General features: G+C 36.9%; 1 protein-coding gene across 4 annotated transcripts in view; it reads right to left on the reverse strand.

Annotated features, from left to right (window-relative positions):
- The window catches only part of lrp8 (low density lipoprotein receptor-related protein 8, apolipoprotein e receptor), a 161,074-nt gene that overhangs the window by 37,773 nt on the left and 98,069 nt on the right, over positions 1 to 25,232 (reverse strand). For all 4 annotated transcript variants that reach the window (XM_028027770.1, XM_028027769.1, XM_028027768.1 and 1 more), the window contains exons 5-9: positions 14,781 to 15,152; positions 10,421 to 10,543; positions 9,071 to 9,193; positions 6,045 to 6,164; positions 4,228 to 4,353 (exon numbers count right to left, since the gene is read on the reverse strand). In XM_028027770.1, the coding sequence (XP_027883571.1) occupies positions 4,228 to 4,353; positions 6,045 to 6,164; positions 9,071 to 9,193; positions 10,421 to 10,543; positions 14,781 to 15,152 (864 nt within the window). The remainder of the gene's footprint in view (positions 1 to 4,227; positions 4,354 to 6,044; positions 6,165 to 9,070; positions 9,194 to 10,420; positions 10,544 to 14,780; positions 15,153 to 25,232) is intronic.

The raw sequence follows: 25,232 nt of genomic DNA on the forward strand, positions 1-25,232 counted from the left end.
TCGGATGAGTTGAGAGAGAAATCAACAATCTGGTAGGTAGAGGGGAAAACAAAGTGTACAATAAGTTGAGTGAAAGAGAGAAAGAAAATGTAGGAAAACGTGATATTTTTCTGTGTGTCCTTTAGCGCATTTTTATATGCCAAAAGGCATATAATGATTTTAATCACAAGATTAAAATTATATTCATATCCCTGGAAGATTTAGATTTCAAATAACTTTTGTTTAACTATAAACTTTAATTTCTGATACAATTAGACAGGCATCTCATCCACCCATCCATTTTCTTACACCCTTGTCCCTAGTGGGGTAGTGCCCCACTAGGGCACCTTTCTCCAGTGAGACATTTCGGGCGAGAGGCGGGGTACACCCTGGACAGGTTGCCAGTCTGTCGCAGGGCAACATCGAGACAAACAGGACAAACAACCATGCACACACACACACACACACACACACACACACACACACACACACACACATACACATACACACACACACACACACACACACACACACACACACTCACAAGTCAGGAGAATTTATACAGACCAATTAACCTAACAGTATTGTTTTTGGACTGTGGGAGGAAGCCAGAGTACCCAGAGAGAACCCATGCATGCACAGGGAGAACATGCAAACTCCATGCAAAAAGACCCCGGGCTGGGAATCAAACCCAGGACCTTCTTGATGCAAGGCCACAGTGCTACCAACTGCGTCACTATGCAGATGGGCATCTCTCCAAAAGTAATAAAATAATAATTTGAAAAAAGGTTTTATGCTTTTGAAGAAAAGTCATCCATTTAGAAAACTGTGCAATGTGGCAACCAAAACAGCTGCATATACAGATGCAATTTCTGCATGTGTATAAATTATTGCAAGGTGTTTGATTCTAAAACCAGAAAATATAAACATCACATGGCTATAGTTAAATCTTGAAAGTCCAGAAACATCATTTGGACCTTATCGATATAAACGTTTTCAGAATTAACAGTGCATAGTATTTTGCAGATAAAAAAATCTTATCTTCAAAACCACAGAACGATGAAAAATTGTGAGATGCGTTTGACAACACCAGGCTGTATCTTTGGTCCCATGAGCCACCACGGGAATAACCTGACCACAGCTTTAAAGCCAATTTGAAAAGTGTGTTCTCAAACTGTCAAGTGTGGCTCACGCTGCTCCTGGCGCTGTGGTAACGCTCCCAGTACACCACAGACAAAAGATAAAATAAGTAGGTTTGTTTGGTCCACAGACAGTTTACAGATTGGTTTCTGCAACGTTGCAACAACCTGTTCTGTTTTTTTTTTACTGTGCTGTTAGTGAGGCTTTTGTAATGTCATTCCCTTGCCTTCAAAATCTTTCGTTTACTTGTGTATAAATACTCAGATTGTTAAAGGATAAAAGAAATCCAGAAAGCAACTGATTTTTACCTTGCAGTATTTTTCTCATTCATAACTAATGAATTTTGAACAGGTATTCCAACAAGATATTTCTGTTTACTTCTCTTCATCCTTTCTTATTGTCTTGTTAACACACACACGCCCACACACACCCCCACACACGCAGTCTCACCCAAGTTGAGTTTTTCAGTGGCTGCACACTCAAAGTTTATGGAAAAACACTGAATGCAATAAGTGAGAAATAAAACTTTGCTCAGGGGACATAATGGGCACTGTTATGTATCAAAATTATTGCTCCCAAACACACACCAGCTTAGAGAAGAAAGCACATAATGACTCTGACCTGAGACTTTGCTTTTAATTAGTATTGCTAGACTAACAGTTACTGTGAAATTAATCTGGGGAGCCATAAACTGCATGTTGGGATTTGCATAAAAGAACACACACAGAGTTGGAGATTTATTTGGATTTTAAGAACTATTTAAAATGAATTTATGCATCCCACATTCAAACTTACTGGAACTTGGCCCACATCATATCAAATCACAGTGTGTAATACTGCTCCATCACGAGGAACTTTCATTTGTGTACGAATTATGATCCGTCTCTTTAAAGTAAGTGTCTGAAGAAACAAAATGCTATATATATGCTGATTTCTGAGGGCGAGCATATAGGAATGATTTGACGGACAAATGGAGCTTCATTAAATCCTCATTACTTCAGCTTCACGGCGCTGGCATTTCTGTATTTACTGTCCCGCTTCTGTGCTTTCCTTTGAACAGGAATTAACGTGAAGAACAATCAACAATAATTCAGTCATATTTTAGACTCTCATTCTTCTTGTCTCCTTCGGAACATAGTGTTTATTGGGCACAGAAATATTCATGGAAATAATTTGTCCATCCAGCTTTTTTTGCTGCCTGCCACTATTGAGCTTTGACTCAAACAAGAGCTGTTTGCTCTGCCTAACAGTAATAAAGATTCACACAGAGAGACACTGAGCAATCAATGGGGGTTTTTATGCCACTTAGCTTCAGAGTGAGGATATGTTTTCTGCTTTAAGCACTCTCATTACCAGACCAGCTTTCCCTATAATGACTTAACCTAAGACGATAATTACCAAAAACATGCTTTCTCCCTCATTTCATGTTGAAAAGTTAATTTGCTGTGTAAGTCTTTTCAAAGGTACTGATCAGAAATATGCAGATTCCGAGTTCCTTTCATTCTTCTTGAGGTATGACTGTACAAAACACATCTTTAGTAAAATAAAACAAGTTTGTTAGGTAGAAGTGTTGAAAAAATGTTGCGACTTTCTTGCAGCGATCATGAATTGACCAAAGCTGGTAGAGATCCTCAGTACCAAAATAGTTTTACAGCAATGGGTTAACCAACAAACCAACTTACAACATATAACAGAGTGGTCAAGTGTGTAACATGAACAGCCATTTTTCACATCATCATATACTAGAATTTACCAATAAGCATGTTTTCTTGGTCTAATATAATACGCATAGAGTAGAATTTGCAATACAGAGGCATAAAATTGCTAGACTGCTTATTCATTCATGGATTGTTCATGTCTACCTGACTGAAGCCGGCCATGCTAAAAGAGATGTTTTAGCACGGTCATAAGTAAAAATGTACCAATATATTCAATATAATAATAATATTTACTGTCACATGTCAGCACATGACCACAGCTCATTATTCGGGTGAGTTAGGGAGAGTCAGACTTTCAGCGGATAACTGAGTAAAGCAAAGTTGTTCCATTTTATTTTTTTGAGCTTTAAATCAGTTTACATAATGAATGTAGATTTGGAAATGTACATGGAGAGTGCTGTTTTAGAAACACTACCAACACTAACCACCCTAAAACTAAAGCTGGTTACAAATCAGCAACAAATCTGATCAGTGCCTTTCTATTTACAAGTCACTTACTTCTGGTCCAAGTCTGCTTTTACTTTGTCTATTTGGATGCATGCCCCCAAGTTTGGCAATAGTGAAGCATTGCTGCTGATATATTCTGCGCACACACTTTTTTGTTTGAAACACATAGACCTTAAACCTAATCTCCTGTTCAATAATACACTTTGTTCAACAAGTAACTAGGCTGTCATCAATTTAATAAGTGCATTATTCATCTCATTAGAAATCTAAATCAGGATTTATGTTCAAGAACAAACAGTGAATATCTACATTCTCAATTAATCAAACAGTGCTTTTATTTTGAAAAAATAGAAGTGTGTTTCTAAAGTTATGGGGTTTAGAAGTGATTGAACTGGTTCAGTGCTCACCTTTTGGGAACTACTCCACTGCATTTTTACTTCGTGATAAAGAAATGAATTACTTCTCATTGTCCAGCCCACTCCAGAGCATGGGATTATATTTTTTATTCATTACGCTGCTCAGAGAGATCTTGCCAGCAAATAAGGGTTACAGACCCTGCCTGTGTCCTGCAGTGAGTGCAGACCCTTTACCCACACAACATCCTTCTCCTGACACCCCAGGGAAAGCAGAGGCGGCTGGCTGCAAACTTGCCATTATTGTGGACTAAAAAAAAGGATGGCAAATATTTATCTTTGAACAGATTGCTGTGCGGGTCCTGCATACGAAACAAGCCTCTCTTTTCAGAGTCCCGCTGAGTGAGAATGGTGTAGGATGTCACATTGTAGTTAGGGGTGCTGGAATGGATGAGTAATTGGTGTTTATACAAGGGTGAGTGTTGATGTGTGAATTTGCTCAAGTATATATGGGCTCATGAATGGATTTTGGTGAGAACATCAATCTGTGGCAGTGTGTATGCCTTCTCCCGAGTGAATAACTGGCTTACCCACAGCTTTGCAGGTCTTTGAGGCAGGGTCCATCTCGTAGCCTTCATAGCACTCACATTTATAATCCCCTTTGTAATTGATGCAGATCTGGCTGCAGGCATCTGGGTTCTCACACTCATCTATGTCTATGGAAAGAGGAACATAAAGAGAATGTAAATCAATGTAAAAATAATATAAACTAGCTACAGACAATGTAATATGTTTTCAGAATATTGCTTATTTAGAAAGTGTAAGGAAATCATTAGATTCACAGATTACGCTTTTCCTGATCAATACCAATTTTAGATTTTGCTTGAAGCCTGACTTTCCAATTCTGAATGCAAAGAATAAAAAAAAAATCTTTACTTAACCTGCTGATCACCATTCAGAGACAATCAAGAAAAACTGAGTTAAATCTTCTTGCAATAGTTTCAAAATAAGTTCCGTAAGAAACAAGACAAACATTTGGCTGCGAAAGGAAACAATAGACTGAAAAGGAGAGTAATTTCATTCATCTATTGTGAGCAGCTGTGAAGCTTCCCATAAGACCAGAATCATTTTGATGAGGCAGAGAAAAAAACAAATAAATCAGTTGCATCTCTGCTTGTACAGAGGAATTCCCAGAGCTCATAGTCTTGCCCATCTGTGAGTCCTGATGCTTTGTCCTTCCTCCTTCTCTGTACACCACTCTATCTGCTCTGCTCCAAGACATTGCTATACAAGATCATCTAGTTGAAAGCACCCCAGCACAAGTACAACTGAAATTTTCAGTTTGCCTTTCATGTTCGTTTTTTTTTACATGTAGATGGATTGGAAAATCTCACTAGAATTGAGTCAAGAAAGAAAAAAAGTTCAAATTTGTTTTGTGAAAATGCCAGTCATTAACAAAGCATCCTTAAATATTTATTAAAGGTCTTGCTAAAAATTATTCACCCCAGCCATTGTTTTTCCATATATCTAAAATCAGGATTCAGGGGCAGCAAGATGGAGAGAGAAGCTACACGTTCCTCTCCCAAGCGACATCCTCCAGCTCAATATTGGGGTTCCCAAGGCGTTCCCAGGTATGATGGGATATATAATACCTTCAGTGACTTCTGAGTGCCAGGGAAGGCACTGAGGGGGATCCCAATGAGATATTAAAACCACCTCAACTGACTCCCTTTAATGTGGAGAAGCAGCAGGCCTACTTTGAAGAAGAACTCCTTGAAGATATTGCCGTGGATATCGCAGTCAGCTACTGTGAAATCTATTCCCAATCCATGGTGAAATTTCACAAACTCTATTGAAAACAACCAACCCAATAACATTAATTTTGTGTGAGCAGCATTTATAGTTGATTACAGCAAAGCTGTGCTTTCCTAAATATTAAAGATCCTCGTCATAAAGGGGTCAACAAATTCTGAGACTTCATTAAAAGCAGAACTTTGTATGTTAATTTAGAGAAAAAGCCTGAAATATTATCAAATAGTTTAGTTTGATTTGTTTCAGCTGCTAGTTTGTGCATTTTGATAATAAAAATAATTTGGAGTGGGGGATTATTAATTTTAGGTCTATCTGGTCGAAGTTAAAAATATGATTAGCAAAACTGCTTTTTAGATTATGCATGTTTTATTGGAATAATTGAGGAGAGGTATGATTCAGACTGGGTTTCTAGACAGAGAATCAAAGGGTCACAATAGACAACCAATTTGAATATAAAAGGTATTTTTTAAGCAAAAAAAGGAGGAATGAAAAAGACTAAAAAGGTTTAGATGATATTTTGATTGGATGAGCTCAGACGAGCACCCAGGTTCACACCATTAAAACAGCAGTATCCTGCATAAAGTATTTTCTTTACCTCCACAAGTCTTTTTGTCCAGGAGTTTGTACCCGGAGGGGCAGTCACACTCATAACCAATTCTCCGGTCTCTGCAAATGTGGGAGCACCCGCCATTGTTGTCTGCACACTCGTTCAGGCCTGCGGAGAGAGGAACGGCAGGGCGGGAGGGATGGAGGAAAAAGACAGACAAGTGAGCGGAGGAACAGAGGGAAGTGAAGAGCAGCTGAATATTGATGAAATAACTCCAGCAGATTTTTTGGTTAGAATAATTCAGGCTGCAAAGCGCACAAAGAAAATGCTGGACAGAAAGACAAAGCGGCCCAGATGGTGTGTGTGGATAGTTTTAATCAACCTGCCAGTCAAGATAATTCTACCCTGTCAAGTGTGCCTGTATACATCAGAATTTCCATTCAGAAGGCTAGTAAGCTTAAAAGCCATAGAAATGTGGCAGAAAATTGTGTTTGCTTCAATTATTAGCTTGTTCATAGCTGGGTAGTACAGTTTCCACAGTAAAAGAACCCATTCTGAACCAGGTACCACTTCACTTTAATAGCCAAGTGTCAGACAAGCACCTCCACGTTTATTTTTCTCCATTTCCTCCTCTTTTTGTCTACAAGAAGACCTGATTGGATTCTCCCTATTTTCCTTCCAAACCGTTTTATGTCTATTTCTGCACCACCACTTATGTCCCTTTGTCTTTCAATCACCCTCCAGGGAACCAAGAGAGATCACTGCAGAGCTGAAGCCGGTACTTCATTACAGATTTACATTAAAGATTTAGGCTTAAGGCTACAGGTACGGCTGAGGGACAGAGACTTTGAGTGAGACAGAGAGACAACGAGAAAAGAAGCCAAGAATGACTAAAAACTTGATTAGAATAGTCTTTAGGTGAAATTAAAGTCGTAATTCACCCTGTAATAAATGCACAAAAAAGAAATAAAATAAAAAAATCTGTCGGTTTTGTGAAAACTATTGTTCTGTTCATTTCATTCATGAAGGTGAAGATTAATAAATTATATCACTGAATTGTGTTTTCTTTTAGTAATCCAATTCAAAAAGTGAAAAATATTAAAGAATTTCATTAAACGTAGACTGATATATTTCAATACTTTACTTATAATACACTTTGGCTTATAAGTATTGGAACTGCAAAGCAAAACCCAATTGAAATATATTTTTGTGATGAATTATGGGCATGTTATGACCCACATGATCATGGAAAAGATTCTTGGTTTTATAGTTGTCTTGTACAAAAATATTGGCACACCAAAGAGTGGAGAGGATAAATAGTCATTAAAAAAATTCTCATTAAAGAGAGAACAAGTGTTGTGGAAAATGGTGCAAAACTAGAAAACTGTTAAGCAGACCATTTGTTTGAGAAATTCACAAGATTCATAAGTGCCACTGGACACTTGTTCTGACATCTAACAATATATTTTAGCATATTTTGCAGGTTTTATATTTCCTCCATTAAGGATTTAGAGTTACCAAATCCCAATCTAATACCACTTACAAAAAAATATATATATATAACAGAACAATGTATCATACAAGAAAGATTAGTTTTAGTTTGCAGGAAGGTAAATGGCTACACATGCATTGCATGGTCTACATTAGTACTTGATCTCTTAGCTTAGTAACAAAGGACATTTGGTTACATTGTGGTCTCTGTTTGTTTTTATGATGATGAAAAATACTTTGCCCCAACAGAAATTTTTCCAAGATAGTCTTCAATTGAAACTTCAGCACAAGGTTAAATAGTTTAAGAAAGCAGCTATAATTTTCTGACTACATGTTGGCAATCTGACCAAACCACTCAGATTTCTGAGGAAAATCCAGATTTGCTAAATCAAGAAAGCAATATGCTTAGTTTTGCACACAAAAATTGCCAAAACATTGATGCACGGCTGACTGGCTGGCTGGGTAATGTATTTGTGGCTCAAATAAAGATCACTGCACATCCAGGGCACAACTTGTCAAAACCTCCAGCATCGGTCGATTAAATATGCCTTAAGCAGGAATCTGATCCAATAACATTCCAACTGAAAATAATATTTAACCTTTTAACTGGTAAGAACATACATGCTATCATTTCCTAGTTCAAAATGCTTTTAAAAGGTGAGAGGCTTTAGGTGAATAAAAGTTTAAAAAAAAAAAAATTAGCAGCACAGTAACTTTACAGAAAGTTCTGTGGATGTTTAGGATGGGTTTTGTAATAAACTGACAAATAATTTCTAGGATTTAGCTCTGAAGGCCCATTTCAACAAAAATGAAACAGAAATAAAAACAGTGCAGTAAAGACTTGAAATTGTTCAAAATATTATTTTGCTACGAAAATAAATTGTATGTAATATCAATGCTATGATCATTGGGTAATATAATAATAACATATACATATCTCCTTACAGATCAGAGTGACCTTGAAGGACAACCTGCCCTTATAAAATTTTCCATTCACATACAGTAAAATGACGATATACTCCACTTCAGAGAAAACATGGTATAGAGCAGCTTCCTGAGAAACTTAAGACACTTTTTTAAGCACTCTAAGACAATACTTACCGATGTGATGCAAATAACTTCATCTGAAATTACAGGAGGTTCCTTACATTTTTTAAAATAAAAAAACAAACTTTATTGATCTCATTATGAGGTTGGATGTTCCATCTGTCCCTCTCTGTTTGCTTTGCATCTAATTAGAAATGTGTGATTAGAGATCAAGATGTGGTAATTATGTGTGACAAAGTGACAGTCTGCATGACTCCTTATAGATAATGTAGTGCAGTCACGTTTTCCTGCTCAAGATTGCAGTAAGAGAGAGCTGGGCCTCTCAGTTCTTTGATCACGACACACAGCTGAGAAGTGTCCTAATTTACCCAGCCTTGATCGAATGAATCTCCCGTTTCCACGAGAAGCGACCACCCACACAATTTATACTGCTCATACATTTGCAGGTATATCACTCTGGCACATCTGAGGTGGTGAAGACTGATAAGCCTCAGAATATCTCAGGGTTTTGTCTGTTTGAAGTGAGATGATCTTACCACACTCTTTCACTGGCTCATCAGACCAGTCTTTGCAGTCTTTTACACTGTCGCACACCTTGCTGCTGTCGATACACTCTCCGTTCTTACAGCGGAACTTTTTTGGTCCGTCACACTTTGTAACTGGAAAGAAAATGAAAAAAAAAAGGGGTTTTACTTTGCATTTTTATTTTCGAAAATTTAAATTAACTAAATTTGTCTAACAGTTTTGTAGTTATAACAACCACTCAAAGTGCTCGTACAGTAGAGTCACATTCATTCAGCTTCAAGCAGAAAAATGAACAAAATGTAAAATATGTATTTGGTGTTGAGTACCTTGATCAAGGCCACATTTACATGTGACCGCAAATCATTTCTGAACTGAACTGGCAACTTTCTAAACTACTTTTCCCAGTCGTCGCACATTTAATCATAATCCTGTTTCACTAAAGGAACTTTTTCCACATGTTTTCTGTATTCCCTATATGGCTAGCTGTGAACAGCTGCCATTATCTTGGATTTTAAAGTGTGTGTTGTTTCACACACTTTATCTTTTCTGATGATAGTGCTACACAAGATTTGAAGCTTTTGATGTTGTTTTATAACATAACCATGATTTGAAGTTTTTCAAAGCCTCATTCCTGACTTGTCTGCAGTCTTCCAGGATGCTATCTAAAAAAACCATCTGAAATCTTATTGTGTAACCAACACAATATAATTTGCCAAGTCCATTTGCTAATTGCTTGACTTTTGATTTGTATGTAAAACAAAAATATATTTAAAAACTGTGACAACAATGTATAATCTTTCTTCCATGTTACTCTGAGTTATTTTTATTACTGAATCCTAATAAATTACATTAAAGTTTGGTTGTAAAATGACAAAATGGGGTAACGGAGATTTTACACAGCAGTGGATTTAAGTCATTTTAAAGTTTATAATATGTGACATTTAGCTTCTTGTTATCCACTAAACCACTAAATTGATATATGTCTGTTAGTGAGATACTGATAGTTTCTTATTGTTTTGCACAATGCTTTAGTACAGGGATATATTGTGAATGGTTAGAGTAAATACAAAAATAGATTTTTTTTATGTCCATACTCCTAAGTGTTCTTTCTTAGAGATTATCAAGCCATCTGAGATGTTTATACTGCATATCCCAGTTGCGCTCATTGAAAATTTTAAATTAACAAATGTTTAGGGTAAATAAATTAGAATCAAACAACTGAAGAAATCCTGAAGCTTGTTGCATGGAAATGAAGATTGCATTTATGTTTGGCTAGAGAGAATAAAAAAACAGCGTAACTTAGATTTTAAAGCAAACATTTCACTACCCAAATAAGAAGAAGTACACATGTGATAAGTTACCATTTACACAGCCAGCCTCATCACTGTAATCCGGGCAGTCGTGGACTTTATTACACTGTTTGGTGCCATGGATACAGGAGCCGTCGCCACACTGGAACTCATCAGGTCGACATGTAAGCAGCGCTGAGGGGCACAAACACAACACAAGGAGCAATTAGCTGAATGTTAACATTTTCACTGCAAAAATGATTTTAAAATTGAGAGCTTGTTGAGGATGTGCAATTTTGTGCATTTATTTTTTATTAAATATCAAGGTTTGCACATCTAAAATGAATAAATCTTCCAAGCCTTCTCTGCACACAGATATCCTCACAACACAAACAGAAAGAGGGGAGTGTTTGTGCTTCAATGTGCTAATACAGACATTTATTTGGTCTTGCTTTAACAACGGAAGGAGGGTTTATTCCCCTCATTCATCTTTTTAACTGGCTTTTTAATTATTCATGTGCTGTGTTTTGGACCAGTTCTACTGAAGCAGGGGGGCAGACATGATCAATAACTGTAGAGTCTACAGAAATTAGTGACCTGCAATGACTGTAACTGCAAAGATAGCATAAATCATGGCCACACGTAGGTTACAAAGAAAAAAGTAGGTATTTAGGCATTTAATTACACATTTAGATAAAGCAAATAAACTTCACCATCATAAAAAAGGTGTCTGCATACTTCATGTGAGTAGAAAGGGCACACTGATTTAAACTGCCTAAATAAAAGTTCAAGACAAACCTAAATGTTAATCCTAAACAAGCACAAAGTGCAAGAGATAATCCTGCTCCATCACAAAATGTGCTGATTTTCTCAGCCAAATCATTAAGATCTGAGCTCAGCTAATTATGATAATTCCTAAGGATGAATAGTAATGATAACAGATTGCCATCTGTGGAAGTGCTGGCAGCACAGAATATCAACTCGCAACCATTTTTCATTTACATTAACCTCCTCGCAGCCTTTTGACAGGGACTTGTGTCAGGACGTCTCCACACTAACCCTCCAAAATTTATTGGAAAAATAAAATGGGGGTTGGGAGTCGTCATTCCCAGAGAGGTGGAGGGGCCAATGTAGATAACCCACTGAGATTCTCACATCTCTGATTTACTTTGAAATGTGGCACCTCCCTTAACTGCTCCACAGTCTCATTTACATTACACAGAAACTCAAAACCATTACATCTTGTTCTACATAAAGCTCCAACCACCCACATTTATTCTTCATGTAATGAGCAGGCAAACAGATTTCAATGCATATAAAATAACCAGACCATATCCATCATCGTCTATGCAAGGATGTAGAACCTTCTTAATTAGCATAAGTCAGCTTGCCAATTATGCAAAGCTAGGTTTGCATTCAGATTGTTTTGTTAAACACTTTTCAATGTTCTTTTATTAATAAAATCAAGTCCAGACCAAATTGTTTTTATTCTAATTTTAAAGCTGTAACTCCTTCATGGCAGTGTTAGACCTGAAAAAATAAGCTTTAAAACAACTTTGCAATTTTCGTGCATTTTCATTAGTGATTCAAACAGCTTTTGAGAGTCAAAGTATTTGCTGCTTAATTAAAAGCCACAGGTTAATTATAGATTTTCTGTTTATAAAAAAGGAGGACATAGAGTCACAAGTTAAATGCTGGGACAGCCTAATCAGGATTAATTAAATAACAAATATGCAAGTTTTCTCTTTTTTTTGTAAAACAACAAATTGCTAGATGAGAATATAATGAAATCATATGACTTTTTCACTTGTTAAGGACTGACCAGTTACTGTCTGAATGGAAATTGAAGAATCCATCCATTTCTTATTGGTGAAAATCGATTAATAAACACTACCAGATTATACTCTCTGGTTAGGACACCACTGCTGAGGGAAAAAGAAGACACATTAGCTTCTGTCAGTATCAATGAGATTTAAGACACTATTTGAAAGGAAACTGTTTTCGAGGACATGTTGAGAAATGTCTGGTTCATCCAGTGGGGAAGGGAGAGAGAGCAAGACTTTCAGCAGGTAACAGGAAGTTTAGACAGAGTACAGCAAACAGGACTCTGAAATTTGTCCTGTGTCATGCTCTGTTGGCATTCTTTCAAAATCTCACAGTTCAGATAGTAATCTACATTTTCTATAGAGTATAGATTAAAATAGCTTTTTTAGGAGTGATGTTCAAGCTAATGGTTGTCTGTGGACATCCGTCTAGATATTCTAGGTTGTCTAGTCATTGCTATTGCAATAGAAAACGTAGACCTTGTTGGCCTTATGTGCTGATGAAATTAAGCGACATTACAAAGGAGCTTGGTTAGCCCACTTAGTAAACTGTAGCAACTTTCACCACATGTAGGCATCCACAGATGTCTCTTTATCTTTTGATTTTAAACCACATATTTGCATGGAGAGGAAAGTTATCTGATGTCTTTGTGATACATGAGATAGGGTATTAACTCTCAAAAAAACACGTCTTCATGTAAATGTAATGAATGTAGAATTTGGAACCATCTGATTTACATTTAGAGCCAAACTAGCAATCAATAATGTCAAAGTGGAATTTGGACTAAAACAAGTGGGACAAAATAAGGCAGATCAAATTTAATTGAAACTTTTCATCACCTAACAGCAACTGAGACGTACAAGTTACATCGGAGTAACTAGTACATTACTGAGATGTGGTAGATTTGAGACAAAATGAGGCAAAAATGAGTTTTAACATCTAAAACTAACTTTAGCCTCTAGCTGTTAGTGCAGTACTATTTTCTCAATAAAATGTAAACCTTTATCTTAACACTCTGATTTCATTATTTATCATGTTCCATGAAGGACAGAGGTTGAAAGTTCAGGAGAATAATTTTTTTTTTTCTGTTCTGTATTAAGCCTTCGTATAGAATGAGACTTCCTGTTTCACAGTCTGACAGGTGAATGAACCATTGGAATCCTGTCTCCTTTCAAATTGCTTTTTAATATCTGGCTTCATTTTCAAATACTTTACTGACATTTGAGCTTAGTAAACATGTCCTCGCAGAAAAGGTGCTGTCCACTCTATTTGGTAGTGTTTAAATATGATGTGTTCACTGTTTGGAAAAAGATCCAATTTTGAGGTCACTTAACAGAGTCGATCATCTGAAAATTGTGCAATTCCGGTCACCAGTCAATATCTCATTGTATGTCTCTGCCATATTTGTTTTTTCTTAGCCTCATGCTGTGTATTTATATTTATTTGCAATCTTGGCACAGATATCTGCTGATGATATTTAGGAGCTGTTCGGGTTTCAAATCAAAATGATCAAAATGGTTTGGTGTGAGCAAGCCTAGTACTGTAGTTCTTCACCGGTCCACATTTAACCTGTTTATTTTGCGCATAAAAACCCACAAATCTGTGTTTCTAAATGTAAGGGCATTTCTAAATGTTCTCACTGCAGTGCTCCTTGATCGGTCTGAGTTTTGTGGAAGCATTCATCACAGTGTGGCTGTGCTCATATCATGTCTTACATGCGAAGCTGCTGTGATCTCACTGAGTGGTGTGTGGGAGTGTGAAGAGGAGACCAGATGGGGGTCTCGCTGGATGAAGGACCCTCACTTCCCACTCACACACGCGCGCACACACTCAGAAAACACATAAAGTCAAACATGGCGCTCTTCTTCAGCTTGTGAAGATCACATGGTTGCATAGCAACACACCCAGGGATCGTGGTGATACAGTTAGCGGTGATCTTCCTTCAGTCGTTTGGTGGCACATTTGTCACAAAGTCTTTGTTCAAAATAAATTGCAGGTGAGCCTTTCGTGTGTAGCCATCCAGTGGAGGAAAGCGACACATATGAACAATTATACAGCAGGTTATGCATTTCTACTGATATCACATCCATACAACAATGAGCTCAACCTTCAAAGGGAGGCTTTGCATAGAACAGATAAATTACATCAATTAACCAAAACACAGCATTAGGATAGCATAATCTGTAATTAGAACTAGCATGAAGACCTATGTAATTGTTAGTTCAGATGCTTAAAGATGTACCCTGATTAAAATAAAACATAAAAAAACTATTCCTGAAAATACAGCAATAATGTAGGGAGAATTTTAAAATAAACTTCATGATCTTTGTTTTAATAAAGTCAGCCATTAGTGGATGGACTATTTTATTAGTTTTTCTAATCACTCAGACAGCGCAGTCTGCTGATGTGCCTGGGGGAATACTATATCACCCTGTGGCAACACAGACAATTGTTAGCAGAATAAATTTGGTCTGTGAGAGATTGTTTGATAGCAATTATAATGACAACATCAGCATCCTTTTATCATCCGGCTGTGTTCAGCACTCATTTGTCAACCCACTCATCACTCCCAACTACACAAACACTGATACAGCCACAGCTGACTTACGACAGTTTGCTTCATCTGATTTATCTTTGCAGTCTGCATCACCGTCACACTTCCAGTGCATGTGAACGCACTCTCCACTGCCGCACTGGAACTCGCCCGGACAGCCGGGTTTCTGGGGCTCCGTCCTGCGGCTGCAGCGCTCCATGGACTCGTCCGACTTGTCTTTGCAGTCTGGGTCGCCATCGCAGCTCCACAGGGCGGGGATGCATTCAGAGTCATTGCAACGGAACTCGTGCTGGCCACAGGTGGGGGAAGAGCATTTGTCCTCGTCGCTGGCGTCCCCACAGTCGTCGTCACCGTCGCAGACAAAGATGGGTGCCACGCACTTTCCGTTACGGCAATGGAAATCTTTGGAGGGGCAGGCATTTTCATCTGAACAAAGGATGGGACAGGGAGACGAAAAGGGTTAATAAGATTCTCTTTAATATAATGAAGTAACTTCTTTTTAATTAATGCATAAACACCAATCAGCCACAACATTACAGGTGACAATTATACTCAGACAATTAGAATATCACAACTTATCACATAAGTATTTTCTGATGAGAACACTTAGTATTCATGTGATTGTACTATATTTCTCCTGAAAATGTAGCATAAGTTCATCCTTTATAAACGTACTTATAGACCATACCATACCTATGCAAAATCACTTCTTCCCTGTCCTTCCTCCACACAGAACCATTAGACTAACAGCAACAGCACCATGTGTCCCAATCGGGTGGTGTTTGTGTGTAAAATTGAAATGCTTAGCACTAATGTGCTTTAATGTACGTGGAAACGTATCAGAGACAATGTGATTAAGGACACAGATGTTGAAATTTGATTGCATTTATTCACAGGAATGCTATGGATGCAGCACCATGTCTTCTCTCCAGACTGGATAAAAGCATGCATCTTTAATGAGCAGAGTACAATTGGAGGGGTTTCTTTTTAGCTTTTGAACTTTTGAGTTTTATATGTGTAAAAGGAAGAATTCAGTTGAAAGCAAAAACATTTAGCTTATTCACCTGAAGTCTGATAGAACAAAATGGCTTATGTGAAAAAAAAAAGAATGAAAGGAGATTTCAGTAAGGAATGAACAACTCAGCAACTGAATAACCATAAAAATAAAACAATGACACACTAAAAGAACACCTGGTATGACTCTCAAAACATTTGTTCCAAAAACTATAAAGTTCTCTCTTTCTCCATTACTTGCCAAACAATATAGTGAAAACATACTGTCATCAAAAGGCAAAGAGCAAACAAATTGAAAAAAAATCTAGTGTGAAAAAAATGAGAATACATCTAATCTAGGACACAGCAGCAGGTGCTGGCTTTAGTACATGACCTTCTCCAGTAGCGTTTTGGCATCTTTGCACAGAAATACCGGTGGAGAATTCATATTCATCCTTGTCTTTTTTATGCTCAATTTAAGAAGGTGTCTGTGTTTCACTTTTACAGGAAAAAACTTCTTTTCCCCATTTGCCACATGAAACCAGTGACATTTTCTAGGCTCAAACAGGTTAAACAAAAAGTGTTTTAAGAGCAGCTACTTTACAATATCCATCCTTTATCTGCCCATACTGTGGAACTCATAATGATAACAGGCAATTCTGTTCCTTGGTAGTGAGTAGAGCTAGCATGCTAATTACCCCCCACTCAAATCAAAGTAATTTAATAATTATGTAATTTAGATGAGTGAGCTTGTCTAAGGAGTTTCTGCAAAGAAAATCCTCAAATATCAAAAGATATTTTGTGTATAAAAAATATAAACATATCCCAGCTAGTGACGGTTTACCATTACTTGGGTTAAATCCTTTATTTTTCTGCTTCAAAGAGTTTTTCATTAACAGCAGACTGTTGAAGTGTTGGCTATAAAACAGTGAAGCATGGACAAGAAGCTCGACAGCATTGTTCCCACTGGGGTGCTGAACAACAAGAGACTAAAATCTGTTCTGAAATGCATCATGTTCACTGTAGAAACAATCAGCAAGATTGTTTTTACAGTCTTTCTGATTGTAGGAACAATCCAAGACATTTATGACAGTTAAAAAAATTGTAATAGTTCAATGCAAGCTGAAATTTTCAAAGAGTAAAAGTAAGATGGAGGTAGTTTGGTTAATAATTGTCAAACTGATATAAGAAAATCTGAAATGCATAAAAACAAAATATGCATAGTCTTAAAAAATGTTTAATGTTTGTAATTTTCTTTTACCACTTTGAATAACTAACAGAACTTTACTATAGTGTGTGATGAGAATCAGTTGGAAAATATGTATGATTGTATCATATTAACCTCTTTTTTGTCAAGTGCCTTGAGATGACGTGTTGTGAATTTGCACTATATAGCTGTGTCCGAATTCAAGGTCTGCATCCTTCGAAGGACACGTCTACGTAGGATGGGTCCTTCACAGACCACGAATAAACGTCAACCTGAAGAGAAAAGCTGTGAATTAGGACAGGTCTAGCTTTCACCAACTGTCCCCACCCCCACCTCTGCGTAACTCATGTTGCCTAGCAACCGTGACCGCGTGAAGCAGAAAGCGGCGAAGAAAAAAACCAAAAACAATGGAGCCGAAATTTGTTTTTCAGTCACGTATTACTGATTTCTGTATTATTCTTCACCTTTTATAGTAAAGGATGTTCTATAGTAAAAAAGGAAATCTCTTAGTTTGATTCTAAAATGTGCAAACGTGTATTGCACATTTCTACAAGGAATACATATAAGCAAATTATTCATTTACAAATATAATACTCTCCAGATCTCAGATAGGACATTACAGTTAAATAAACCTATTATGTTTGAAGGCTTAACTTTAATCAATCAAACCGATTTGCTCTGCTTTGAAATACTTTTGTAAACCAAACATTTTACATCAAGATATTACCTGTCTGAATAATATCAGTGTTTAACTTCCACTCAATGGGGAAAGCTAGCGGGAGTTTTTATAACAATGTACCAGGAGTTAGGCGTACACCAAACCTGAAGCACCCAGCCAGCTGACAGCTGGCGAGGGGAACTGGCTGTTAAAACAGCGGGAGCAGACATGTCCGAAAATCTCAGAGCAATATGCAATTAGGTGACGTACTGATGAACCAAACAGGTATTTAAGACTTACATTCTCGCCTAAAAATGTACCAAATCACGCTGTGTCATTTAAAGTTTAATATAGCAGAATAATTTGTCGCTCCATCATTGACGCTCTGCCTGAACGCCCGGTTGGGACCCGCAATGAATTATGGGATATGGTGGGCCGTGAAGGATACACCGGACCCATCCTTCAAATCTGGGGAAAAGAAGGCCACATTTGAAGGAGTCTTTGAATTCGGACAGGCCTTGTCGCCACAGTATGACGTATTCGGCCTACAAATCTGTCCTTCGAAGGATGCAGACCCTGAATTCAGACACAGCTTATAAATGAGCTGAATAGAATCTTGCTAATCTTTGATCCCAATAGGAATCAGGTGATTTATATGATGCATAATTTGTAAAACAACGAACACTTAAAAATAAATTACATGAATTCAAATCCTATGCTGACAGATAAGTTAGAACCTTGAAGCCAATTAGATTGGATGACCTAGCAAGCTAGCAAGCAAAGAGGTAAGCGTTTCCAATGTTCAAAGATTCACGTGAAGTCCAAGAAAAGATCTGTTTTCTTAGTGGTGTAATGAGATCTTATGGAAAAGTATTTCTCACCAAAGGGACTCATGAAGCACCATCTAGTTGCTGTCAAGCATTACTTTGTCCAGCAAAATATTTCTAATATCTTATGAATCTTATGAAGGTAAGTCCTTGAGGCTTCACACACTGTTGTATCCATGTTTGAGACATGAGACACAAACAGAAAGAGACAGTTTCTTTCAGAATTCAGACTGATATATTGTGAACAATATACTAACATTCTTTGAAACAACTGTTAATGTCAGGTCTAAATACCTATTAGAGACAATTTTAACAAACACAGGAAAGACAAGAGAGTTAGATTCTTTGTTTCTCGCGAGGAGAACGGACAGAGATGTGCTTTCAGTTACAAATCTCCAACCGCTCTAAAAACACATCTCCCGCTCCTCTGTTTTATTGATTTTAGGAACCGTGCCACACGGGGCGCTGCAACTCTAGGGGGTGGGGTCAAAGCATTTTAGTTGCAGTGCTACAAGACAATCACTAAACTAAACACATGGTATCTACAATCTAAATCCTTCTTGCTCCAAGCACGGCGTCGAATGGGACACGTTGTATAGCTTCAAAGCAACGGCTTTGTATCACAAAGAACAAAGCAGAGTTTCCTCCAGGGTTGTAAAACTCAGCTTGGAACAACTAACACCTCCATCTCTCAGGGAGGCCTGCTATGAATATCTGTCACCTCCCTCTTCCAAGGAGGGATTAGGAAGAAATCAGAATTAATGAACACACAGAAACATTATCTAAATGTAACTACAAGGCTACATAATACAACAAATATTTGATAATACTAATAATACAATTTACCCAACAGTTAATATTACACATTTTTCAACACAATAGAAATATAAAATTAAATTATTGTATTGTATTAAAGAAACCAGATCACAACGTTGTAAAGTTATTTTAAAAAATACGTAAAACAAAAAACAAAACAAAACAAATAAAACTTTCAACCATCTTCAATCCAAAGATGAAACATGAAAAATGCTATTGAAATAATTTCTTGACTAACATTTGTTTGTAGCATCTGGAGGGATAAGTGATAAAAAAAATAAATTCTCATAGCCTAGTTTTAAACCTCAAGAGCAGAAACTTCTGTAGTGTGCAACATTCTTTCATCTGGCATTTTTCTACTGCAGAGACAAAGAGCAACGGGAAATGTCAATAACACAGTGTTACTTAAATCCTTTAGTCTTGTCTTGGGTGAATAAATCAGTTTTGCCTGCAGGTACCCAGAAATCTTACTGGTGGTAGATTTATCATCCTCTTGTGACTCCTATCACAAGAGACCTAATCCACAGATCAGAAAGCTGATTTGATACAAGCAAGACAGGTAGTGCAGACCATTATAAGGGAAAAGAAATGCATTCCAAACACAGAGCGTGGTCAGCAAAATGTCTAACCAATAAAAAACAAAATTAAAGCATATGCATTTAAAATATCTGTTTATATTAGTAGTTGCAGAGTTGCTTTTCGCATGTCTAAAATTTCTGAGAATAACAATTATTAAAAGCTTAGTCATATGACTCACAGCTATGCAGATCCACTAGATCATTTAAGTAAATGCAATTGTAAATAGGTTGCATTAATCTGTACCTGATTACATCTAGACCTTAACCTTTTGCCATAGGTGCTTTGGCTTAACTTGGGGTTACAGCTTCCTATCCATCCTCTTCCAGACACACCAATGGATAGCTAATAGATGGGATAATGTGATAGGGCACCGCTCATTTACCTCCTGAAGGACAATTACTCAAATTCTTGTCCAGTACAAACAAGGAAACGGCAAACTCTTATGTATAAATCCATTGATAATTTATTGGATGTGTGTGTGTAGAAACACAAATATGGTCTCTACTAAGGTAATGTGAAGCAATTTCACAAATATACTTTTCACTACAACTCTGTGGTTTTAATGTTTCTGCAGCGAAGAATCCAATCAGATCGTGGTCTAACACGTCATGTACATGTGAGCATGCATGGGCTTAGTGGCATACTCACACATCTACAAACCAAAGTTCTCCAGGTGTCCTGGCAGAAATAGAAGTGTATAAAATCCAGTGTTTAATGCCAAGGAGCAGCACTAACTGCAGTCTATTTCAAACTATAAGGTGATTTTGTGGCACCAGTGGACTTAATTGACAGTAATTAGACAGGAAACAAGCAGAAAGAGCAGGGAAAGGAAATCCATCAAAGAGCTCAAGTTGGGAATTCAAACCTCGCTTTGCATCACTCCATACCAAGCAATGCCCCCATGCTTTTTTGTTATATGTTTTTGTTAAGGTGCACAAATCATTGTCCAAGCACCAAACCACTTTTCTGAATGATCTCACACACATCCTGTATTTACCTTCAACCAAGGCCGAGAAAATGGGGGCCATGAAAGGCGGATAAAAGAAACAAGAGGAGGTAAAAAGCTGCTTTATGTGACAACATAAACTTTCAATTTAATCTCCAGTGTCCTTTAATTGTGTTTTGTGGGATCATTTAAGATGTTTATTTTTTTATTTTTTTTTACAATTGATTTGTACTGACATTAACAACATGATAAAGGAGAGGAGATGTAAAGGAGAGAAAATTAGACAAATAACAATCTAGCTTCAACTCTGGATGTTTACAGTCTGAGTTCACTGAATAATAAACACATGCAAGTGAAAACCAGGTTATTTAAGACCTGATTTTAAGCTGAACCCCTGAGGCCAAACATCGATCCAGAAGAGTACGGCTCATGCATCTTGTAGCATTATTTACCCAAGGAAACCCAGTTATTAAAATCAAAAGGTCTCTGACAGAGTTCTACAATATCATCTATTATGTTGCTGTGTAGTTACATGGGAATATTGCTTTAAGTTGTGTTGATTAGAGACAATAAAATCAAAACATGACAATTTTTACAAATAAAAAAGTACTGAACAAATTGTGAAAATGCCCCTAAGGGATATTTTAACACAGTGAAAACCTGCACATTTATGAACTGCAGCATTTTAAAAATATCAGTCACCATTACTCAGTGTCCATGAAATCATTAAAATAGCCGGAGGATCAAGAGCGCCAGAGGCGTTTGCTTTCCTGAATCATCAGCAGAAAGATGGCTGCGTGTTGGCCAAGCTTAGAAATGTTAACCAGCCAATTACCTCAGGTCAAAACTCAGAGGAGTTGGGGTGAAAAAGAAAGCGGATGTTAGGAAAGAAGAGACAGAAATTGATTATAATGCCGATGCAACAAAGTTTACACCTCTTTATATATGTGTATTTAGTCAACCTGACACGCAGCCACTCTCCAGAGCTCTCACCATGTGTTTATCTGTGTTTTAGCAGCATTAGATATTGGAGGCATCAGTGCAGAAGGGAGGCAGAAACAAACACACACACGTAAACCACCAGACAGGGGGGCTTCCGTTCTGCAGATCTTCAACGTAACGTAACATAAAAATGTTTCTGTATCCCAAATGGAAAAAAATAAATAAATATCTAGACAAGATGGCATTTCAAATACACCTACTTACTGACAACTAGAAAGAAAAATGATTAAAAAAAAAATCACTTTCCAGCTGCTTGGGCAGATGGGATTTAAAAAGAACAATGCTGACACATGTTGGGAAGCGCATGCTTTGGTTTGAAGATGAAATAAAAAAATGGAAATAAAAGAAGAGATAGGAGAACAGTGCTAAGATGTTGAAGTTACACAGCAACAAGAAATTTCTACTCGTATTTTTCAGGCAATCGAAGATTGTAATACCCTCTCTGCTAATTTAATTACTTTAATTACTTTCACCGAAAGTAATTAATTATCGAATTTGATGAAAATCCAACTAATTCCTCAATTTGTTTTTTACAGAAAATTTGAAAGATTTTGTTTTGTTGAGGCATCTACTTAAAATCATTAACATGAAACAACTTCTACAAATTTTAAATCTATGAACTGAATACAAAAGTTTCGACTTAACTGTGGATTTCCTCTACAGAAGACATACATCAACTCCCAAAGCCATCTGGATAAATGTTCATCTTCAGCGTTATGTTGTTGCAGCAATTGACACGCTTCTGGCATAGTTCTGATTGGATGTGTTATATAACCACTACTCTTGGCTAAATTAACAGGCCACAATTTAACTGACTGGTTTACTACCACAGGTCTGGTATTCAAACATAGCCCATCATTTTTCATGATACAGTTTGGGACTTTTTAGAATCCTGATGTCAGTCTGCTTTTCCGATTCTAAAACCAGATTTGTTTGTTTTAGGTTCATTCCTATGTTGGCACACTAAACTCCTATGTTTTCGATAATTATATATCCGTTGATTAAAGTTGAAGTTGAATAATTTCTAGGTAGTCTCCCATTAGACTTGTGTAAAGCCTCAGTTACAATGTTAGAAAAACAGACCCAGGCATGATGCGGTCACCTCCAAGCTTGAACGTTGCTGCAGTTTTATTTGCAGAAATGAAAAGTTCATCTGGATTCCTCAAAATTGCTCATCAATGCTGTCTTTTATCACATCTAGTCATAAAAAAATTGTCCATGTCCATATGCTGAACGTGGACATACCAATGTAAAACCCACTTCTCTGTGGACAATGACACCGGTGTTCAACCAGTTTCCAGTTCATAGCAGGTTTGAAACTCAGTGGCTCCTGAATATTTTATTCATTGTATTTTCATACGAGGATAGAAACAACTGGGAGCTGCAACCAGAAAGAAGGGTTCAAATGCACATCAAAATGAATTTTGGATTTAATAAAGCAGGGAAGCATTAAGCTTTTGTAATTGTCTTTCTAAAGATATTAATCTCGGTAGCCATGGTTTTGCCAAACAAACAAATTACTGAATAAGACTGATCAAATATCCAGCCAGGATTACGCCGTAAGCTTGTTGAAGGCATTTTTCCAAATCTCTTTGGTAGCTTCTGAATATATTCAAGTCTGCATGTAAAATTTTGATTAAGTGCAAGTCAGAGAAAATCCACAAAAAGTTTTATCCTTGTACCGCTAATTCTCGTTATTAAATCCAGTTTAATTGATTGTTGCTGCAATTTAACTGGGTTAAAAAAAGCACAAAACAATAGAAAATTAATGCCTATGATGCATAGATTTAAGCATTTCACAGGAACTGTACATATATTACTGTAAGTACAACTAGTTTTTGAAATACACAAAGCATATCTAACTTGTTTTTGGCTGATTTAAGGTCACAGGAACTTTGCACAGCAATAAAAGACACTATCTCACAAAAAATATTCCTTCTACCATCAATTCCACAACAAAATTTTAAATGGAGAGCCTTTGTTCACCTATACTGGTTACACTGACTTTGCTACGTGTATATCAAATTTAGAGTAAAAAGCCACGAAAGAAAATGCCTTGATGTAGTGTGGCAGCGGAGCCTGGAGAATCCAAGAGAAACGGCAGCTTATGAAGAGAAAAACAGAACCGAATTCACTGAGCGATTGAAACTCTTTTCTGCTACCTGACTGGTGAACCTGAGGGAATGTCACTTTTTAACCACATCCATGACAAGAGGGCACTGTGGGATTTGTGCACATGCATGTTTCGACAGCTCAATCACAAAGCCATGTGACAGCAGTTTAGGCCTGAATATGAAACTAGCTATCCCAGTGCAATGATTGTGTGTGCAGGTGGGTTGTGATGAATGTCCTTGTAAAATATATATAAGTAGGTGGAACATAATGAGTGTTTGTGGGTACCATTTTTCAAAAAATGTCAAAGTTCTAAAGATTTAGTCACTCGTTTGTTTTGATGTAGATAGAATAGATAGAATGTCTTGGGTCATTATCAGTATTTACACTCCATGATAAACACATGCAGCTGAACAACCTGTTTGCATGTGGCATTCCCTTCTATAATATTCAGTCCAAGAACTTTGTGATATGAATTAACCATGAATTATAAAAAAAAGGGGAAAATAATATGAGAGTGTTTTAATCTATTACGACAATTATTCTGATATGTCCTTTTATGTGGGATGGTTTGGATTCAGCCTGGTGGTTTTGAATATGTTTGAAGCAACTTTTCCTTCCTTTGTTGTTATTCTCAAGGAACAGGTTTAGGAGCAACACAAATAATTGAAGACAGACTTAATCTCAAACAGAGCCATTCATGTTGTAGCTAAATAAACAAAAGTACAGTAAATATTAAACATTGTAATATTTAATAATTGATGGAAAAAGGAGCAGGACAGAAGAGGTTTTATGTTTAGTAGAAGACTTCTTAATGAAATCTGAAAATTAGAAAAAAATAAATAAAAAAAAAACTAAACTAAATGCTGGCTAACTGATAAATAAATTAGCCACAGGAAGGAAGTTAGTTTTTCAGTTGGGTCGAGAATAAAAAGAATGAAGCTATATTTCCTAAACAGAAAACCTCAGCAACCATGGTGGTTTTGTGAGGGCCTTTATTACCCTCCTACAGTTTGCATTCATAATATTTGACAGGGTAAAACTAAATCACCAAGGTAACAATTTACCCCAGAAAAAAGCTTTGGGGGGGAAGCAGAGCATTTCATTTAATGTAGTGAAAGAGTGCCAAGCTTTAAGAACTGTTTGTATTTTTACATAAGTCTAATTCAATGCTATTATTTTAAAATGTTAAGTTTACACCTCATATTTTCAGCTACCATTAACTGCAATGCATGTTAACTTAAAAACATCTGAATTTGTGAATTCTATTTCACATTGTTAATGCATTGAAATGATTGCAAGTTTGTGGCTAGAAGATTGGGGTTTAATCCTGATTGCAGCTTTTTCTCCATGGTTTTCCCTTCTC

This window comes from Xiphophorus couchianus, chromosome 9 (assembly GCF_001444195.1).
Source record: "Xiphophorus couchianus chromosome 9, X_couchianus-1.0, whole genome shotgun sequence".
Taxonomy (NCBI): domain Eukaryota; kingdom Metazoa; phylum Chordata; class Actinopteri; order Cyprinodontiformes; family Poeciliidae; genus Xiphophorus; species Xiphophorus couchianus.